Source organism: Chenopodium album, chromosome 2 (assembly GCF_948465745.1).
Source record: "Chenopodium album chromosome 2, dcCheAlbu1.1, whole genome shotgun sequence".
Lineage (NCBI taxonomy): Eukaryota > Viridiplantae > Streptophyta > Magnoliopsida > Caryophyllales > Amaranthaceae > Chenopodium > Chenopodium album.
In genome coordinates, this window is record NC_137835.1 from 22,516,708 (window position 1) to 22,533,176 (window position 16,469).

A 16,469-nucleotide genomic window follows, 5' to 3' on the forward strand; every position below is an offset into this window, starting at 1 on the left:
CAATCAGAGGGTAACATGTGTCGTCATGAGAAGATGTCATGTGTTAAGGGCATATGTTCCCTTAATAATCAACATGCCAGAAAACCCTAACAACGTCAGGGCCCAAATCCCGAGAGATATCAATGAAAGCCGCAAAACGGCGCCCCAAGAGTAACACGTGGCATTCACTGATTGCATAGCCAATCACGTCACGCAAATCTAGGGTATAAACCCTAGAGAGGGGCACGAGTCCCACCCCTATAAATACCCCAATCATTTATGATGGGAGGGGGATTCAGACAATTGAAAACAACAGAGCATTAAATAGCTCCAACTTCTCTCTACTTTCTCTCTCTAGCCTTTTCCATTCTGATCACTGACTTGATCGTCGGAGGCGAATATTCCGTTGATCGGAATATTCGTTGTTTTGCATGTGGGACCGACTCATTGCCAGAAGAGCGTGACCAGTATCCCAGGAAATCCAAAAAATACCCGAAACACTCACCCCTAATCATAGTATCCCACATCTCATACACTAAATGCAAAGTTGGTTTGTCAGTATCACAAATCCTAATCATGTCATATATAGGTCCAGTGAAGGCAACAATGTAATCTACTTTCTCCCACCATGCATCACTTGTTACCTTTTCTTTCACAAACCTAGCCTTACCTTGATCATCTTCTCTATAACTCGTCCATTCCTCACTTACTACCATTGTTTCAAGAGCACGACGAATAAGCTTAAATCTCTTAAGCATAACAACCACTAAAGCAAAATGAGTATCAGCCACAGCAAGTAACTTCAAAGAACAATATTGGTTAAATATGGCCAATCTCATACTATGAGTCATAATGAAGTTTTTCACCTAAATAGCGTCCTCATGAACTTCAGTAATCCAATGACACTCATCATATGTTTCTTGATTAGAATCTAAATTTTTTGGAGCACAAATGTTTTTCAAAGCAAGGTTTAAAGTATGGACAACACAAGGTGTCCAATAGATCCAAGAATATCTGCTCTCAATGATTTCTCCAGCACCTTTGCAATTTGGAGCATTATCAGTAATTATTTGAACAACATTCATAGCTCCAACCTCATCAGTTACTTGCTTCATAAGATCAGCAATAAAATGTTTGTCTTTAACCTCACCAAAACAATTAACAGATTTAATAAATATTGGACCACATCCAGAAGTAGCCATAAAATTAATTAAGGGTCTTCTTTGTGGGTCACTCCAACCATTAGAAACAATAGTGACTCCTTTCTCCCTCCATGTATTTTTGATGGGTTGCATTAGTGTTTTTATATTCTCCTTCTCTTGTTGAATTTGTACAGTTCTCGACTTATTGTAGCCTAGTGGGATATAACAGTCAAATTATGATTAGAAGCATAGGTAAAGGCACTCATGTAATACGGATTTCTTGCTAAATTAAAAGGCAAACCAGCAGTAAAGAACATTCTAGCAATCAGAGAATCTAAAGTATTTCTTGCAGTAACGTCATATAATTTGGTGATTGATTTTTCCTTTCTTTTCTTTGATGTGGTAGGAACAACAGAATCTGAGCCTCCTGGTGGTAAAGGAACATTATTAGGTGCTTGATTATCTTTTTTTTCTTTGAACTTCTTCCTCCAACATCTCCATCTCACGCAATCGATTGTAATTAACATTAGGACATTTTGCAATTCCTTTTCCCTTAATACCAAGCAAATGACTCCTAACTCTAGTGTATGTTCCTTGATAATTACTACCACATAAATCACAAATCCACAAAGTATTTCCACCTTTCCCCCAACCTTCTCAACCTTAGTTACATATTTCCAAAGGGGACTATTTTCATCAATGATTTTCTGAGAGGGATTATTTGTTGTTTGACTTGTTTCAGACTCAAGATTAGCCATGATAATCAATGACAATAAGCTTAAATAAACTTCTCCTACTTGATATGAAAAATATATATATAATTACTCAATTAATTATATTCTCAATAATCAATAAAGCACATAAATTGCAAAACACGTGTATTCTACTCCACTACTCCAACATATACCAGCATATACATAATTGAATTGCTTGAAAAGTTGAAAAGATACATTAAAAAATTAAATAAAAAAGTAGTACTAATATCAATATCACTACCAAACAAAAACCATTCAATCAACTATCAAGGCAATCATGATTCATGGAGTACCGATCAAAATCAAAAGGTTGAAAACTAAAACCAAAAATATAAAAATCGATCGGTAATACATATCAAAGTCAAAATTGAAACAAAAATACATAAATCGGCCGGTGGTAATTGGTAATTACCTCGACGTTGTTCCGACAAGGTGGTGACGGCGGCAAACAAGGGTCGGCAACTATGGAAACGGCAACTATGGAAACGAGAACTATGGAATTGCTGCAGTACTGCTCGTAATATGTAGGGTTTAATTGCCAGGGAAACGCCTATTTATAGTGAGAATCAAGTTTCCCAAGGGTTTCCAAACTTCCCAATTATAAGAGACGTATCCATTATTTAGGAAACTCACAGAACCATTTCAAAACGCGTTTCGAAACGTCATACGTTTCCGAAACGTTTCGGAGACGGTAGGTGAGTTAAATTTGTCGTTTCTGTGCATCACAGGTGACAATTAATTGGGGTGTTGATCAGTTTTAGTTGATTGAAAAGCCTAATTGATTGAAAAAGTGGGGGTTTTACGACTTCAACTAGAATTTGAGGTGGGGGAAATTTCTACCTTAATGGAGGATAAATTTCATCTCAATGAGTACGGGAAGGAAGAGGGGGAGGAGAATTATATATATTTTTTTTAATTTTATTTTCTTTTTGGTAATTTAATTGTTTTTTTAGGTAATTTAAAATTAGTTGTTAAAAAAGAAAACAATAATAAAAATCTTAGTCAATCACCTAACACCACGTGTTTAGGTCTGACCTTTCAAACAGGTTACCAGTTTTTTGTTCTATTTTGAGCAGATGTATGACAAAGGTCATTTTATTTTTAGAAGACGTCTCAAAGATTGTTTTATTTTTGACAATTTTTCCAAAAAAAAGACATTTCACAGTGTACTTGAATTACAATTGACAATGATTTTAGGAAAAATAAAATCCAAGAACAAAAATATAACACAACAGAATAAGTATATTATATAAGGGTGTAACATACTATTAGCAATTACACATAATGTACATCAATATTAATCGTAGCATGTATATTGTCAATTAGAGTAAAATTACATCCAAACTATATAAGTTCACGACATTGACATCTCTACTCCTAATGTCCTAACCTATGCACCTCTACAATTTTTTTTCCAGCAAGGCACCTACAAATTGTACTGAACAACAAAATTGACACCAACCTGTAGCGACAAATCCCTCTCAATATTGTTCTGGCTAATAAATTCAAAACTACCTAGACTATACATCCCTAAATCACGAACAGATTACTACCATTTGAATAAACCCATCCGAGGGCCATTATCAACAACTGTCTCATCTGTGGAATCTGAACCACTACCGATTTCTTCATCTGAGCTATCATCAGCACGAATATGTATTCGATCTGCATTCTCAATCATCCATTCACTAAATTCTGGACTAGAGGTCAATTCAGCCATAGCTTGCCGAGTTGATTCCCGTGTAAACTGTTCCCACTCCTCCTTGGACATCTTTTGTTTAGGCACCCTGTGGAAGCTTGAATAGTAATGCTTCTGAGCATTGACCCTCCTTTTAGTAGAAGGTGATGTCAAACCTGTGACAGCCGAAAGTTCAAAGCATAAGAAAATAAGAGGCTAATAATTTGTAAACTATCACACAAGTCACATTATTTGAACCAAATAAAATAACACTCATTTTGGTAATCATAATCTAAAAGAATTTGAACTCGAGAGAATTCTTTACCTCTAACAGGAGTGTTCCTCCAGTTAGGTGCAGCATTGGGAGACTTCCACACCTTCCCTTGAGGACTAGTTTTTGGAGACCTCCTAAGAAATTCGGCGCGACTATGCCCAGGAGCCACCTTTCCAGCTTTTCTCCAATGAAAATTTATATCCCTACAAATGCATTAGTATGTAAGTGATACACGAAAATGCATTATGAAATAAGTATACGGATTTCACAAACATAATATAAAAGCAATCTAAATAGTCAAAAACGCTGAAAAAGACTACCTTAATCCATTCCTCAAAGTGGACAGCCAATATAGACTAAAGCCTACCTGGCCAGCACCAAAACTCCCTCCCCCCTTCTTTAAAGAATAAAAAAATGGTTATCAATTTTACCCACATCGATATAGTACTCCTTCAAACCTAGGTACATTCAGTAGTTAGTTAATATTTGAGTTAAGAAAATTAACAAAAATATATATCCTAATCACCCAAAAGATCTTTGATTATTAAATTTAAATATCTACACTGCTAATGTCTTCAGAGATTTTTTTTTTTTTTTCTTTAATATATATATGGATATCATCAAGGGCTTTAGAGCCAAAATGGAAAAGTTCAAAGTTAAACTTACTGAACTTAAAATATAAATTCTTGGATCAGACTATGAATAGAGCCATTAGGTCAAATCATGTAGTAGTTACTTAAAATCAATTAAAAAATTCTTTAAAAAAAATAAATAAATAAATAAAAGTTGAGCAAAATATGAAAATTTACCTTTTTATACCATGAATAAACTGTATAATAATCTGTTACAAAACTCATTGACTTTCTACGTCTTTTGCTTTACCTATTACATTTCCTAGAGGTGTCATAAACTTTACCGACTGCCCCGACCAGCTCTGACCCAAATAACCCGATTCAGATTTCTACTTGTATGGACACAATAATTTAGCATGACTGAACATTGAAATAGATCTGACCCGAGTGCCTGAATTGACACCTCTACTAGTTTTTACATGGGTGATACTAACACCTAGTGTGACCAAATGCTTCTGGTAAGTTTAGCTAACCTAACTCCAACAGGTCACTACTAGCTTATGATAAAACTACCAGAACTCCCAAGATCGGCTGTACTGTTATCAGAATTCTTAATATAAAAGGGATGACAATTAAATCCGAGCTTCGAATCCGATTCGATCCAAAGAAAAAAAATCCAATCCGAATCCATTTAAAATTAGTCCGGATCCGAATCCGAATAGGAGGCGGATCGGACTTGGACCCTACGCAAAGTCCGACGGAGTCCGATGCCGAGTGCGAATCCAAAGTATGAGCATATGCTTTATAACTTGGGACGATTATTTGCTTGTTTTGTAGCAAAATTTTGTAATGTAACTTAGATCATAATTTAAATATGTTATGTTTAAACTTTACCTGGTGTGACAATACAAGCAATTATAGGTATATGACATTACGAAAAAAATATATATATATTCGGATTATTTCGGAGTTCTGTATAAACGGACCAGATTCGGATCCGAAAATTACGAATCGGATCGGATTCGGCCTCGAATTTTTCGGAGTCGGACTCGAATTTTGGTCTGAGTCCAGGGTCCGTTTACTAAACAGGTCGGATTTGAATTTAGCCACATCCGACCCGAATCCGATCCGTTGCCATTCAATAATAATTGTGATTCTTGCAATGCTAATAATTTGAGCTTCATGTTCTAAAATCAGGCTCTATAGAAACACATTCAAAGCACAACTCTTTCCTCTTCTTTAGCAACAATAATCAACGATGTTGCCCCCATCAAAAGGTAATAAGAGTCCCAACAATTCCATTATATTATTAGCAACATCTGTGGTGTACTCACATTCCTTAATAAAAAAATTAAAAAAAAAATAAAAAAAAACACTGATTTCCAAACATGCTAGACATATCCCTAATGTGTAATAAGGACCATATCCTAAATGCGCACTCAATTACAAGGCATATCATTCTGCATAGCTATAAAGCCCTATTTAGAGGTTCACTTAAGTCAATTGGTGCAATTTGGTATTCTAATCACAATACAATTTGACATCTGAATAGCAACGAAGTAAACTTAAAGTTTTTCAGGGCATAACTGTCATCAAAGTTTTCCTAAGTTCAATAAACCATTTTCATGAACTGGTGCGCAATCTGTCCTTGATTGTTAATATTTTCCCTCACTTACGTAGCCTTATCCCCCACTCTCCCACGCCATGCACATAAACACTGTCAGCATTCTATTTCTAAGATAAACAATTACTATTTCCCCTAACCTATGTAGGCCAGTAGGGGTCCCCGACTCCCGCAACATGCACATGAACTCTGTCAAAACTATATTTCTAAGCTAAAGCAGACATGTGTTCCACAGGTAAATTAGGTGGTTAAGACACCCTAAAGAATGCTTCTCTAGTAGTGGCAAAAATTTAAGTACGTTGGACATATTATATTAAAAACATACCCAGAATCAGGCCACTCAATAGAAGAGATCAATGAGCACATCAACCAACACAGTACCACTGTTGCCCATGAGAACAAAGTATCAGAAGTGCCCTGCATGTAAAACAGAAAGTGTTACAGAAGATCAATCCCAACTGGTAAGATGCTTGAACTCATAAAGTATTATTGATGTATAATCAATTAAAAGTTGAAAGCTGACCAGCTCTTACGAGTCTTAACTCTACACACATCATATGAATATATTCATATATCAATGCCATCAAAGATATGATAAGTTAAAGTGCTTTCCCCTGCCAAATTTAACGAAGACCGCCATCAATGCATCATGGAATTAATAAAAGTTAATCCCTTATGTAGAGACCGTTCCACATTTCATTGTTACTAATAATGTCCAGAACATTTATTTTTCAATACTTCGTCCGTTTTCATTTTTTAATAATCGCAACAGGTATCATTTGCAAGCATATCTAAGAAGATATTAGAAAAGATAAACAGACAGATTAGTTAAATTTACTAGAACACCAGCAAATGGGAAGAGGCAGGAAGGTTTGAGTTGTTTTGATACATTTGTCCATTTATCTTCCTTAAAACGTTTGCCACAGGGACATCATGTGATTATAAAAATACTGAGGAAATAATTACAAGATAAAATTGAAGTATAGTTTAATTAACAAAAATAAGATTTTTAATGCATTATATGAAGAGCCTAGTCGTCAAATCATGCAGCGATGGGCAGCCTACTGGCCACTACAGACCACAAAAAAACACATGGGTGATTTCACAACTATGCAACTGTTATAGCAACCACAACTGTCAGCGCAAAATTTTTGCTGCTGAGCACACCGAAAAATCATCGTCAATGCTAAAAGTTCCTATCCCCTTTCTGGTATGATATATTATATATAGATAGGTGCCAATTAAATCCTCATGTGACCTTACATGACAACAGTACCTATTGTATTGCATCATATAATTGAAACATTGTAGCAAAATTAAAGGTTACCTGTAGAATAAATGTACTCGCAATAATTCGCATTGCCCATTTCACAAATTGAGCAACTCCAACATCAACACTTCCATCATCTGATATAACATATCTTCGCACAATCCAGTAACCCAATGCAGCTCCCGCAAGAACTACACCAACTAATAGAAAAATGGATACCTGCAACAAAAGGATTTACACAAACACTTTATCCAGTTTTATTTCAAGCGACAAAGAAGAATTATTAGTAACTTATGCTTGCCTCCTACAAATAATAATAAAATTTGCACAAGAATAAAAAACCAGAATCAGCTTAAGTACAAATCTCAAACCAAATTTCCAATTATTAACAACTGTAATACTTCTCTCTAATCTCTAGATTTGAGAACGCTCAATTCAGCATATACTATTCTGATATTTCTAATGTGCTTATATCATTGCCTTCAATAAATATTCACCTCTTATTACATTTCATAATTAATTTAACTGCAACAAACAATCAAATGTTACTCCACTGTTGAAGATTTAGAGATAGGTTATACAAAGTACATTTCATAAAAATAGCAAGTCATATCTCATATGAAAGGAAGAAAGTGTAGAAGATGCTAAAGATGCATATACAGCTCTACAAATTACCAACTTAAAGCCACCTAAACAATAATTCTCCCGACTCTACCATAATTACAATAATTTTATTTCATTGGCCCTAATATTATATTTCAAAACTAGGATGCTGTTATGACAGCAATAAAATTTGAATGAGTGCACAACTAATATACTACCAATACGCCCTCTATCGTTTGATACTTGATAGTTGTCATAGTAATTAATGGGAGAATAAGTGGTACAACATTTATTGTGATGTTAGTATGTCACCCACTAGTTCTTAAACATTTATTTAGTACTACCAACTAAGAAACACTTACTTTTGTGGCATAACTAATGATTTCAATATATACTTCACTTAGACTGTACACATTTGCCAATGCATAACTTTAGCCATGAATATAGTGAATTTTTTGTAAGTAAAATTATAAATACCTGATATTCTGAAGATATCTATTGAAACGAATACAACATGATTACAATTAATATAATGTTACCATATAATTTCATGGATGGAAGATTTTAAGCGAATTTGATATAGATTATAAATGAGGATAGATATCTAGGTGAAATCACAATGACTTAAGTGTTGTTTGGTTGACATAGGAAATGAGTTCCCATAGGAAATTATACTTCATGGGAAGTAATTTCCCTCGTCCATTTCCTAAGAATTGACTAAACTTTGTTTGGTTGATAATATAGGAACTTAGATTTCCTAGGAGCTTATTTCCTATGTTTTACTGTATTAGTTAGCTTGATTATTTTTTTATCTAGGTTAACAAATTTGGAGAGAGAAAGAAAGAGAATAAATTATTAGTGATAATAATTGCAAGTAGACCCCACAATAATTATGGGAAATGTGACTTACCAAGTGGGGGCTTGATTTCCCATGTTTCATGGGAATTGAAACTTCCATTGGAATTTCCATTTCCCCTAATTTGATAAATTTTTGTCAACCAAACAACACATGTTATATCCATTTCCTAAGAAATAGAATTTCCAATGTCTTTTACCTCCAACCAAACAACACCTTAGATGTTCCAAGTTTGAAATCTAACAAGACAAGGCTAGGCTCTCAATCAAGAAAGAACGCGATTATACAAAGATAAAACCACACAGAGTTGTGTGGTTTTACATTAACACTTGTCTTATAAGCTAAAATCTAGAATATTGCTATAAAATAAGATAATAAAGTAACTAACGAATCAAAGCCAACAATTAATTGTTTTCTATAAATTTATAAAATTCAGTTAAATTATCAACTTTGGGTCAACTTATTGTAACTGTAAATATAAAGAATCAAAGAAATAATAGCTAGAGCAAAAACAATAACAGCCAAAGCAATAACAATAAAACCAGCCTGAACAAGAAAAACAATAATAAAGTTCATCACATCAGAATGGACAAAGGTAATACTAGGTCAGCGAAGTTCTAAAAGAGGAATGCTTCCACATACAAGAACACAAATAAGATTTTCATCAATAAAACAGTACCTAGGACAGCAAAAATTGGTAGCCTTTTCACTTGATTTTAAATTTGGGGGGGTGGTGGGGGGCACTTTAGCCGGTCATGTCTTTAGTTACTATGTTTGTTTGGATTCCAGATCCTTATCTTGGCCCACTCCACCAGATTCTCTTTCCACACAGGTGCTTCACTGGTGTGGGAAGATAATAACAAAATTTAAACCATCCTTATGAAATTGATCAATGAAAAAAGAGCTTACCGGATTGTGCATCTCCTCACTCAAGCCAAAATTCACAAGAATGGAATTCACAAGCATTGAAAACTGATGCAAGAGAAAGGACCCAGCTCCCAGCTGATTCAAGGCAGAAAACAGAAAGTGAAGTAAGTTGTAGTCCACAGGAAGCTTCAAAAACAAAGAGTGGAAATTTGATACAAACACTACCAGTGATCCATATATAGTCAGATAAAAGAAATTTTTGCGGCCTGTTGGCAATAATTTCATCCCCTGCACACCAAGCATATATAGATGTAAGAAGACAAGATAAAATAGCTATAAGATGATATTTGAAGGAAAGCACAGAAACTTAAACCATGGTATAGCTCAAAAAAAAAAAAAAAAAAAAAAAAAAACTAATTCTATCAAGTGTCAGAACGAAATAATCACAGCTTAGATCAAATAATGAGTTAAGCAGTTTTGTACTACTTAATATTTGGATTACAGCAACCTTTTATCCATAAGAGAAAAAAGAAAGACTATAATTGGTCATTTTAGCACTAAGGTCAGATACATTATTCTGACAAGAATAAAGTCAGAGACAAAATAAGCAAATTTGTAAAACGATAGGTGATAAAGGGCCATCTAACGTGTATTCAGATATGGGAGTGCTTGTTAAAAACTTATGGATTACAATGCAACAGCACAAGGAAAAAGCTTAATCGAAATGAGACTAGAATCACATATATCCTCACCAGAAAGAGAAGCAAATATGCAAAAATAGAGTTATTACAGCACATCGTCAAGTATATATGATCATAAATAAATTCAATGGAAATGAGCCTCAGTGAATGATGTAGAAAATAACAGCTAAGAGAAAAATAAGTACCTGGAAGAGAATGATTAGGACAACAAGCAGTATCCCAATAGCCATTGTACTGCTATAGTAAAAAGGCACCCAACTGCTAACAGTTGGTGCAACAAATAATAGAATGATTCCAAATGCAAGACTGATAAGACGCCAGCGTTGGAATTCTGCAAGCACATCCAAAATATAGACTCCGTAATTAATAACCAAAAGTGGAGGGGTAGAGAATATATAACAAAAGTAAGAAATGTATTAGGCATAATTGCTCAACCTTCTTCGGCTGAGACTGTGACTGAACCCGATATATCACGAAACTTCACATCAATGTATTTATCTTCATAGGGAGAAATCATAGAGCCCCATAAGCCCTTGTGGACAGGTTTCCATGCGTCCTTTTCACACTGACACATTCCAATTGAAACATTCCTGCAAAGATATTACAAATCATGAGTATCCACTAAAATTTTGCAACATTTAATTCAGAAAAAGTACAAAAGAAAGAAATCATTATCCACTTACTTATGCAGGCATATCTGAATTCTGTTGTGCAACCTCTCAGGAATGACTACAGAAGGTGCCACTGTAAGACGAATTGAGCTTGCATATCTCTCAAGTTTAATTCTTGAGCAAGGAACAACGTGAACACGCTCACATGATAATATTTCTTTACTGTCTTTAGGCACATAGCCCTGCAAGGTGACTGGTTTGATTACGAGATGTGGATTCTCCAAACCGATAGCTGCAGCAAAATAAAACTAGGCTTAGAACAGTCCCACAAATGTACATTGATAACAGTAAAAAAATATGTACACACATTAATCAAATAATCAACATGTACTCGTGTTGTTATCAGATAAAGCTAAGCTTATAAGCTAAATTTCAGGTTGTATATTAGTTTAAGTGTCACATTAAATAACTATACCACGGATTGTATAGATTTCTCCCTTCATTCCAAAAAAAATAAGCCACATTATAGTTTTGTAAAACATGTAAGCTTTGACAATTTGTTTCCATCGCCATATCATAGTAATAAAATCTAAGTTAAATCAAGAATGTTAACAAAAAACTTAAAAATAAATCTAGTATTTTCACATTGTAGCTCAAAACCTAAGAATTTTGGAAGATTCAATAGACAAAGGTTTTGAGATAAAATCACCTCCAAAGTCTAATGCAACCTTTTGATTAGGACAGAAGCAAACAACAAGCAAATAATAACTTCATACACTTCTCAAAAAAAAATTAAACCCAGACCCATTACCCAAATAACGCAGCTTTCTCTACTATCAAATACCCTTTTCTTCCAATCACCAACACCAACAAAAGTTACCCTTGTCTTCCCATTAACAATTATAAATAAAATTGCAACTTTACATGCAATCATGAATTGAAATAACCAAAATGATTGTTCATCAAACTCAAACACCTAATTAGCAAAATAAAAGCTTCCCAGAAATCAAATTACAACCAACATAAACCCTAATCAGCGCAAATCAAATTAAAAGAAAACAAAATTAGGGAAAATTAAAGTGAGAAGAACATACTTTGAATTGAAGAGTCTAAGCAGGAGCAGAAAAATGTTGAGAGAAAAACTATGAGAAAGAAGAGATGAACTTTAGAGAAAAACTCCATTGTTCTCGTCTTTCACAGCTTAGTTCTCACGCATCTCTCTCTTTCTCTCTTCTTGTGTTAATGGTGAGAGAAGGGAAGAGGAAGAGGAAGAAGAAGAAAGCGCGGTTGAATGAAGAATTGAATGAATGCCCAAAATCCAAAAATTGGGGTTTCAATTAAGTTTTCTGGGGGATTTTATATGTGGGTCAACCAGTCGTCTTTTCTTAGCTTCGTGGCTACGCTTTTTGACCCCCGGAGCACGTCTATATATTGTAGGTCAATTGATCAAATAGGTAAATAAAAAGAACCTTTAGAGCATCAACACTCGTGGTATAATTTTATTCCACGAAAGTTACAAATTTTTACTACCCTGATGGCATAAAACTATACCATCAAATGGTATATACCATCCCATGGTAAACTTTTGTTTCGTTCCACGTGAAACATGAACCAACCAGGTCACGCCATGTGGCCTGGTTGTCATACATCTTTTATTTACTTTTTTTTTTTTCAATTGCATTTTAAGAAAAAATTATAAAGTCAAAAGTTATGAAAAAATTATCATTGTTCATAATTTTTCAAGACATACACATAGACACCCATATTGATATAGTTTTATATATTTTTGAAATTCATTTTTTTCCTACCTAAATTGCTTATTTTTATTTAATTAACTTTATAAGATCCATTATTTAATTAACTTTATAAATAGTAATTAGTTATTTTCAACAAAAAACAAAATATAATTATAATAATTATAATTTAATTAAATGTATAATTCATACATATAGGAGAGAGAAAGTGTGTTGGTAAACTTTTTTTATACCATGGGTGGATTGATTTTTGGAGAAAGTATATTGTATTGTGGTATAGATGATGTGGAGGAGTGAGAAAATGGTAGAGAGAGAGGGGTGTGGTATAAATTTTTATACCAGAGTAGTGATAGACCACTACCAGGTATGGGCTCGTTGGGCCCATACCAGGGGCAAAAATGTAATATTGCGTAAAACTTACCCATGTTGTAAAAATGTAGTCTCTCTCCGCTCAATAACAGTATACAAATTAAGAATAACGGTATACAACCCAAGAATAACAGTACACAAACTAATAATAACAGTACAGAAATCAGTAATAACTGAGCATCGACAAACAGGTATCATCGTCAAATTCGACCGAAATCAACGATTTCCAGCATAGAGCTCACTTATTTTAATGGCTACCATCGTCAATTGCGACAGAACTCAACGATTTTCGGCATAAAACTCACCGATTTTAATGGCTAGAGCCATAAGTTTGTGTCTCTCGTTTTTTGTTTATGTTTTTTTGGGTGATTTCCGTTGATTTTTAACGGAGGTAGTTGCGAGGTAGTAGCTGTTGGAGTGGGTTTCTTGCTGTAGGAGGTGAAGGTGTGATGGGCGGAGGTTTGGCCGGCAATGGGAACTATCCATGGAGGTGGGTAAAGGATTTAAGGGAGGAAGAAGATGAAGAGGAAATGGAAAAAAAGAAAAAAAAAAAAAAAAATTATATTGTGGTATTGGGTAGTATTACCCATACCTGGTAGTGGGTAATACTTCCTCTGAGTGATGATGGTCTTAGAAAATAAGATGAATGCCAAATTACTAATTATTGATTTGATTTTACAATGTCCATATAAGTCTAAAGACTTGTGAACTTATATGGCAATATATGAGCATGATTGTACTCTTAGTATAGAATAGAACTCTTGGCTATATATATACTCTTGGCTATATATATATATATATATATATATATATATATATATATATATATATATATATATATATATATATATATATATATATATATATACTCTTGGCTATATATAGGATGTCATGCAAGAAATGATTACGATGCAATACTACTACTACACTACAATTTCACTCATCCTCTTTTACTCCTTCTTTACTTCTCATTTACTTATCCTTGTACTGATTAAAAGACTTTCTATCGGTAAACATTTAACAAGACCGATAATTTGGTTGAAAAAATAGAAAAAATTGACAGGAATAATCTCAATTTTATTCGATTCACCTAAAATAATCCCAACTTTTGATTATCGATCTATCGATACTACTCCCTCCGTTTTTAAATACTTGCTCCCCTTTTCTTTTCCGGACGTTTTTAAAATACTTGCTCCATTTCCTTATTTGGAAAGCTTTAACAATATTTAATTAGTTTCTCTTACCTAGTGGACCTACCATAAACTATATTTTATTTATTTCATATTCTCTCTCTTCCAATTCTCTCCACTACTTTTGCTTTTTACATTCTTTTTATTCTTCCACATACCCCACTATCTCCATATTTTATTACTTTCTCCAATTTCTCCTAAAACTCCGCGCATAGAGAAATGGATCAAGTATTTAAAAACGGAGGAAGTATATACTAAAATAATCACCGGAGGGACACTTGATATGATTTTATGAAAAATTTCTCTCCAAAATGCTCTTCTTTTAAAAAAAAATTATTAAAAAAATTTAAAGTGAACATTATTAAATTCAAATTTAAATATAATAAAAAAAAAAAAGAAAAATTAGAAAAAAATAATCCCAACATTCATCAATTTTGATAGAATAATCCCAAATTTGGATTATTCTAGAATAATCCGAACTTTGGGAGGTCTTCTTTTTCTTCAATCTCAAACCGGTCAACCAAATTCAATGACCTAATATATCAAGTCATTTGACACGTGTCAAGTCATGATTGGTCTAAAAAAATCGGGTTTTTCTATATTATAACCCTTTAACTTTCCGTTTTCTACGTCGTGCCCTCTGTTTTTGAGAAATCCACATTATAACCCTAAAATACATTTAGTGTCTATATGGTAACCTTGTCGTTATCTTGCCGTTAACAAATTCCGTTAGTGGGGCCCACTCACCACTTATTAATATTTTTTTTATCAATTTGCATGTTGAAAATGGTTCTATTAAAGGTTTTAGGGGCTATTTTGGCCTTTAAAGGTCTAAATTGAGCTCAGATTTAGCAAATAAATAATATAAAGTGCCACGTTTTGTGTGTAAAAAAATATTACGATTTGCATGTTAATGTATTCAATACGCAAAACGAGACATTACGTCATTTTTTTGCCAAATATGAACTCAATATGGACCCTTAAGAACCAAAATAGCCCCTAAAACCTTTAATAGAACAATTTTTAATAAGCAAATCGATAAAAAATAATTATTAAGTGGAGAGTGGGTCCCACTAACGGAATTTGTTAACGGCGGGATAACGACAAGGTTACCGTATAGAAACTAAATGTATTTTGGGGTTACAATGTAGATTTCTCAAAAGGGGGGGCACATCGTAGAAAACACAAAGTTAGAGGGTTATAATGTAGAAAAACCCAAAAAAAATTTTAAAAAAAATTAAAAAAAACAAAAACAAAAAATAAGAAAACCACCCAACATCCCCTTCCCCCACCAAAGCATGCACCTGACCACCACCATAGCCTAGCCCGCCGCTCCACCGATCACCCTAACCTCCACAACCACAGCCCAGGCCGCCACACCTCCCCCGCCCATTGAGTCGATGTTTTGCCCTCTCCCCGAAACCCCACGCAATCACCAAAATCATCAACCCCAAAAACCACCGTAACCCCAAATTGCAACCACGAAAGCCCAAAACACTCCTCCCCCACCCCGAAACCTTAGCATCTAGGGTTTTTGATGGTGGGGGAGGAGTGTGTTGGTAGTTTTCAGGAATGGGCTGGTGGCTTTGAGGGATTTTCGAGAGTGGGGTTGGTGGCTTTTGGGGTTTTCGAGTATAGGAGTCGGTGGTTTTTGGGGTTTGACCGGTGGCATGGGAGTTTCGGAGAGGGGGATGGTGGCTTGGCTTGGAGCGGCGAATTTAGGGGTGGGGGAAGGCTGGAGGTCCGGCGAGGGAGGTGGATGGCCTGACAGGTTGCCGAATTGGCTGGTGGTTAATTTTTTTTTAATTAATTTGTTTTTTTTTGTTTTTTTATAAATGTTTTTAGCCAATTATTTTGTGACACGTGTCACTTTAACAAAAAAAAACCCATTCAACCGGTTACCAGTATTTGGGATTGAAGAAAAAGAAGACCCCCCAAAGTTCGGATTTGGGATTTATTCTACCAAAATTGATTAAAGTTGGGATATTTTTTCTAATTTTTCCTAAGAAAAAGGGTTACATAAGTCATTTAATTTCAATCGAAAAATATTGTGTAGAACGGATTCATGTGAGTCCGTTCTATTTACTGGCCCGCGTTTGGCCCGTTTATTAAATATTAGCCCGCGCGTGGCCCGAACCTTAAATAAATCTTTTTTTTTTCATCGTTCCGCCTTCCTCCTTCTTCTTCTCACCCACGATTTCTTCTTCCACTCCATTTCTAACAG

General features: G+C 34.5%; 1 protein-coding gene and 1 long non-coding RNA gene across 3 annotated transcripts; both read right to left on the minus strand.

The window, feature by feature from the left end:
* Positions 1–492: 492 nt before the first annotated feature.
* Positions 493–2,397, minus strand: LOC145584434 (uncharacterized). 2 transcript variants are annotated; one of them, XR_014100357.1, is made up of 4 exons: positions 2,289–2,397; positions 846–1,018; positions 650–745; positions 493–514 (listed from the first exon to the last, which is right to left on the minus strand). It is a non-coding gene; the product is annotated as an uncharacterized LOC145584434 (long non-coding RNA). The 2 variants fall into 2 exon arrangements; XR_014100356.1 differs by lacking the exon at positions 493–514 and having other exon boundaries at positions 526–745.
* Positions 2,398–3,111: 714 nt separating this feature from the next.
* Positions 3,112–12,304, minus strand: LOC145584439 (uncharacterized). Its single transcript, XM_081641282.1, has 10 exons — positions 12,027–12,304; positions 11,005–11,224; positions 10,757–10,911; positions 10,507–10,652; positions 9,846–9,908; positions 9,663–9,755; positions 7,352–7,513; positions 6,350–6,441; positions 3,880–4,031; positions 3,112–3,730 (listed from the first exon to the last, which is right to left on the minus strand). The coding sequence occupies exons 1-10, from the start codon at positions 12,112–12,114 to the stop codon at positions 3,426–3,428; spliced, it is 1,476 nt and encodes a 491-aa protein (XP_081497408.1). The 5' UTR covers positions 12,115–12,304; the 3' UTR covers positions 3,112–3,425.
* Positions 12,305–16,469: the final 4,165 nt, after the last annotated feature.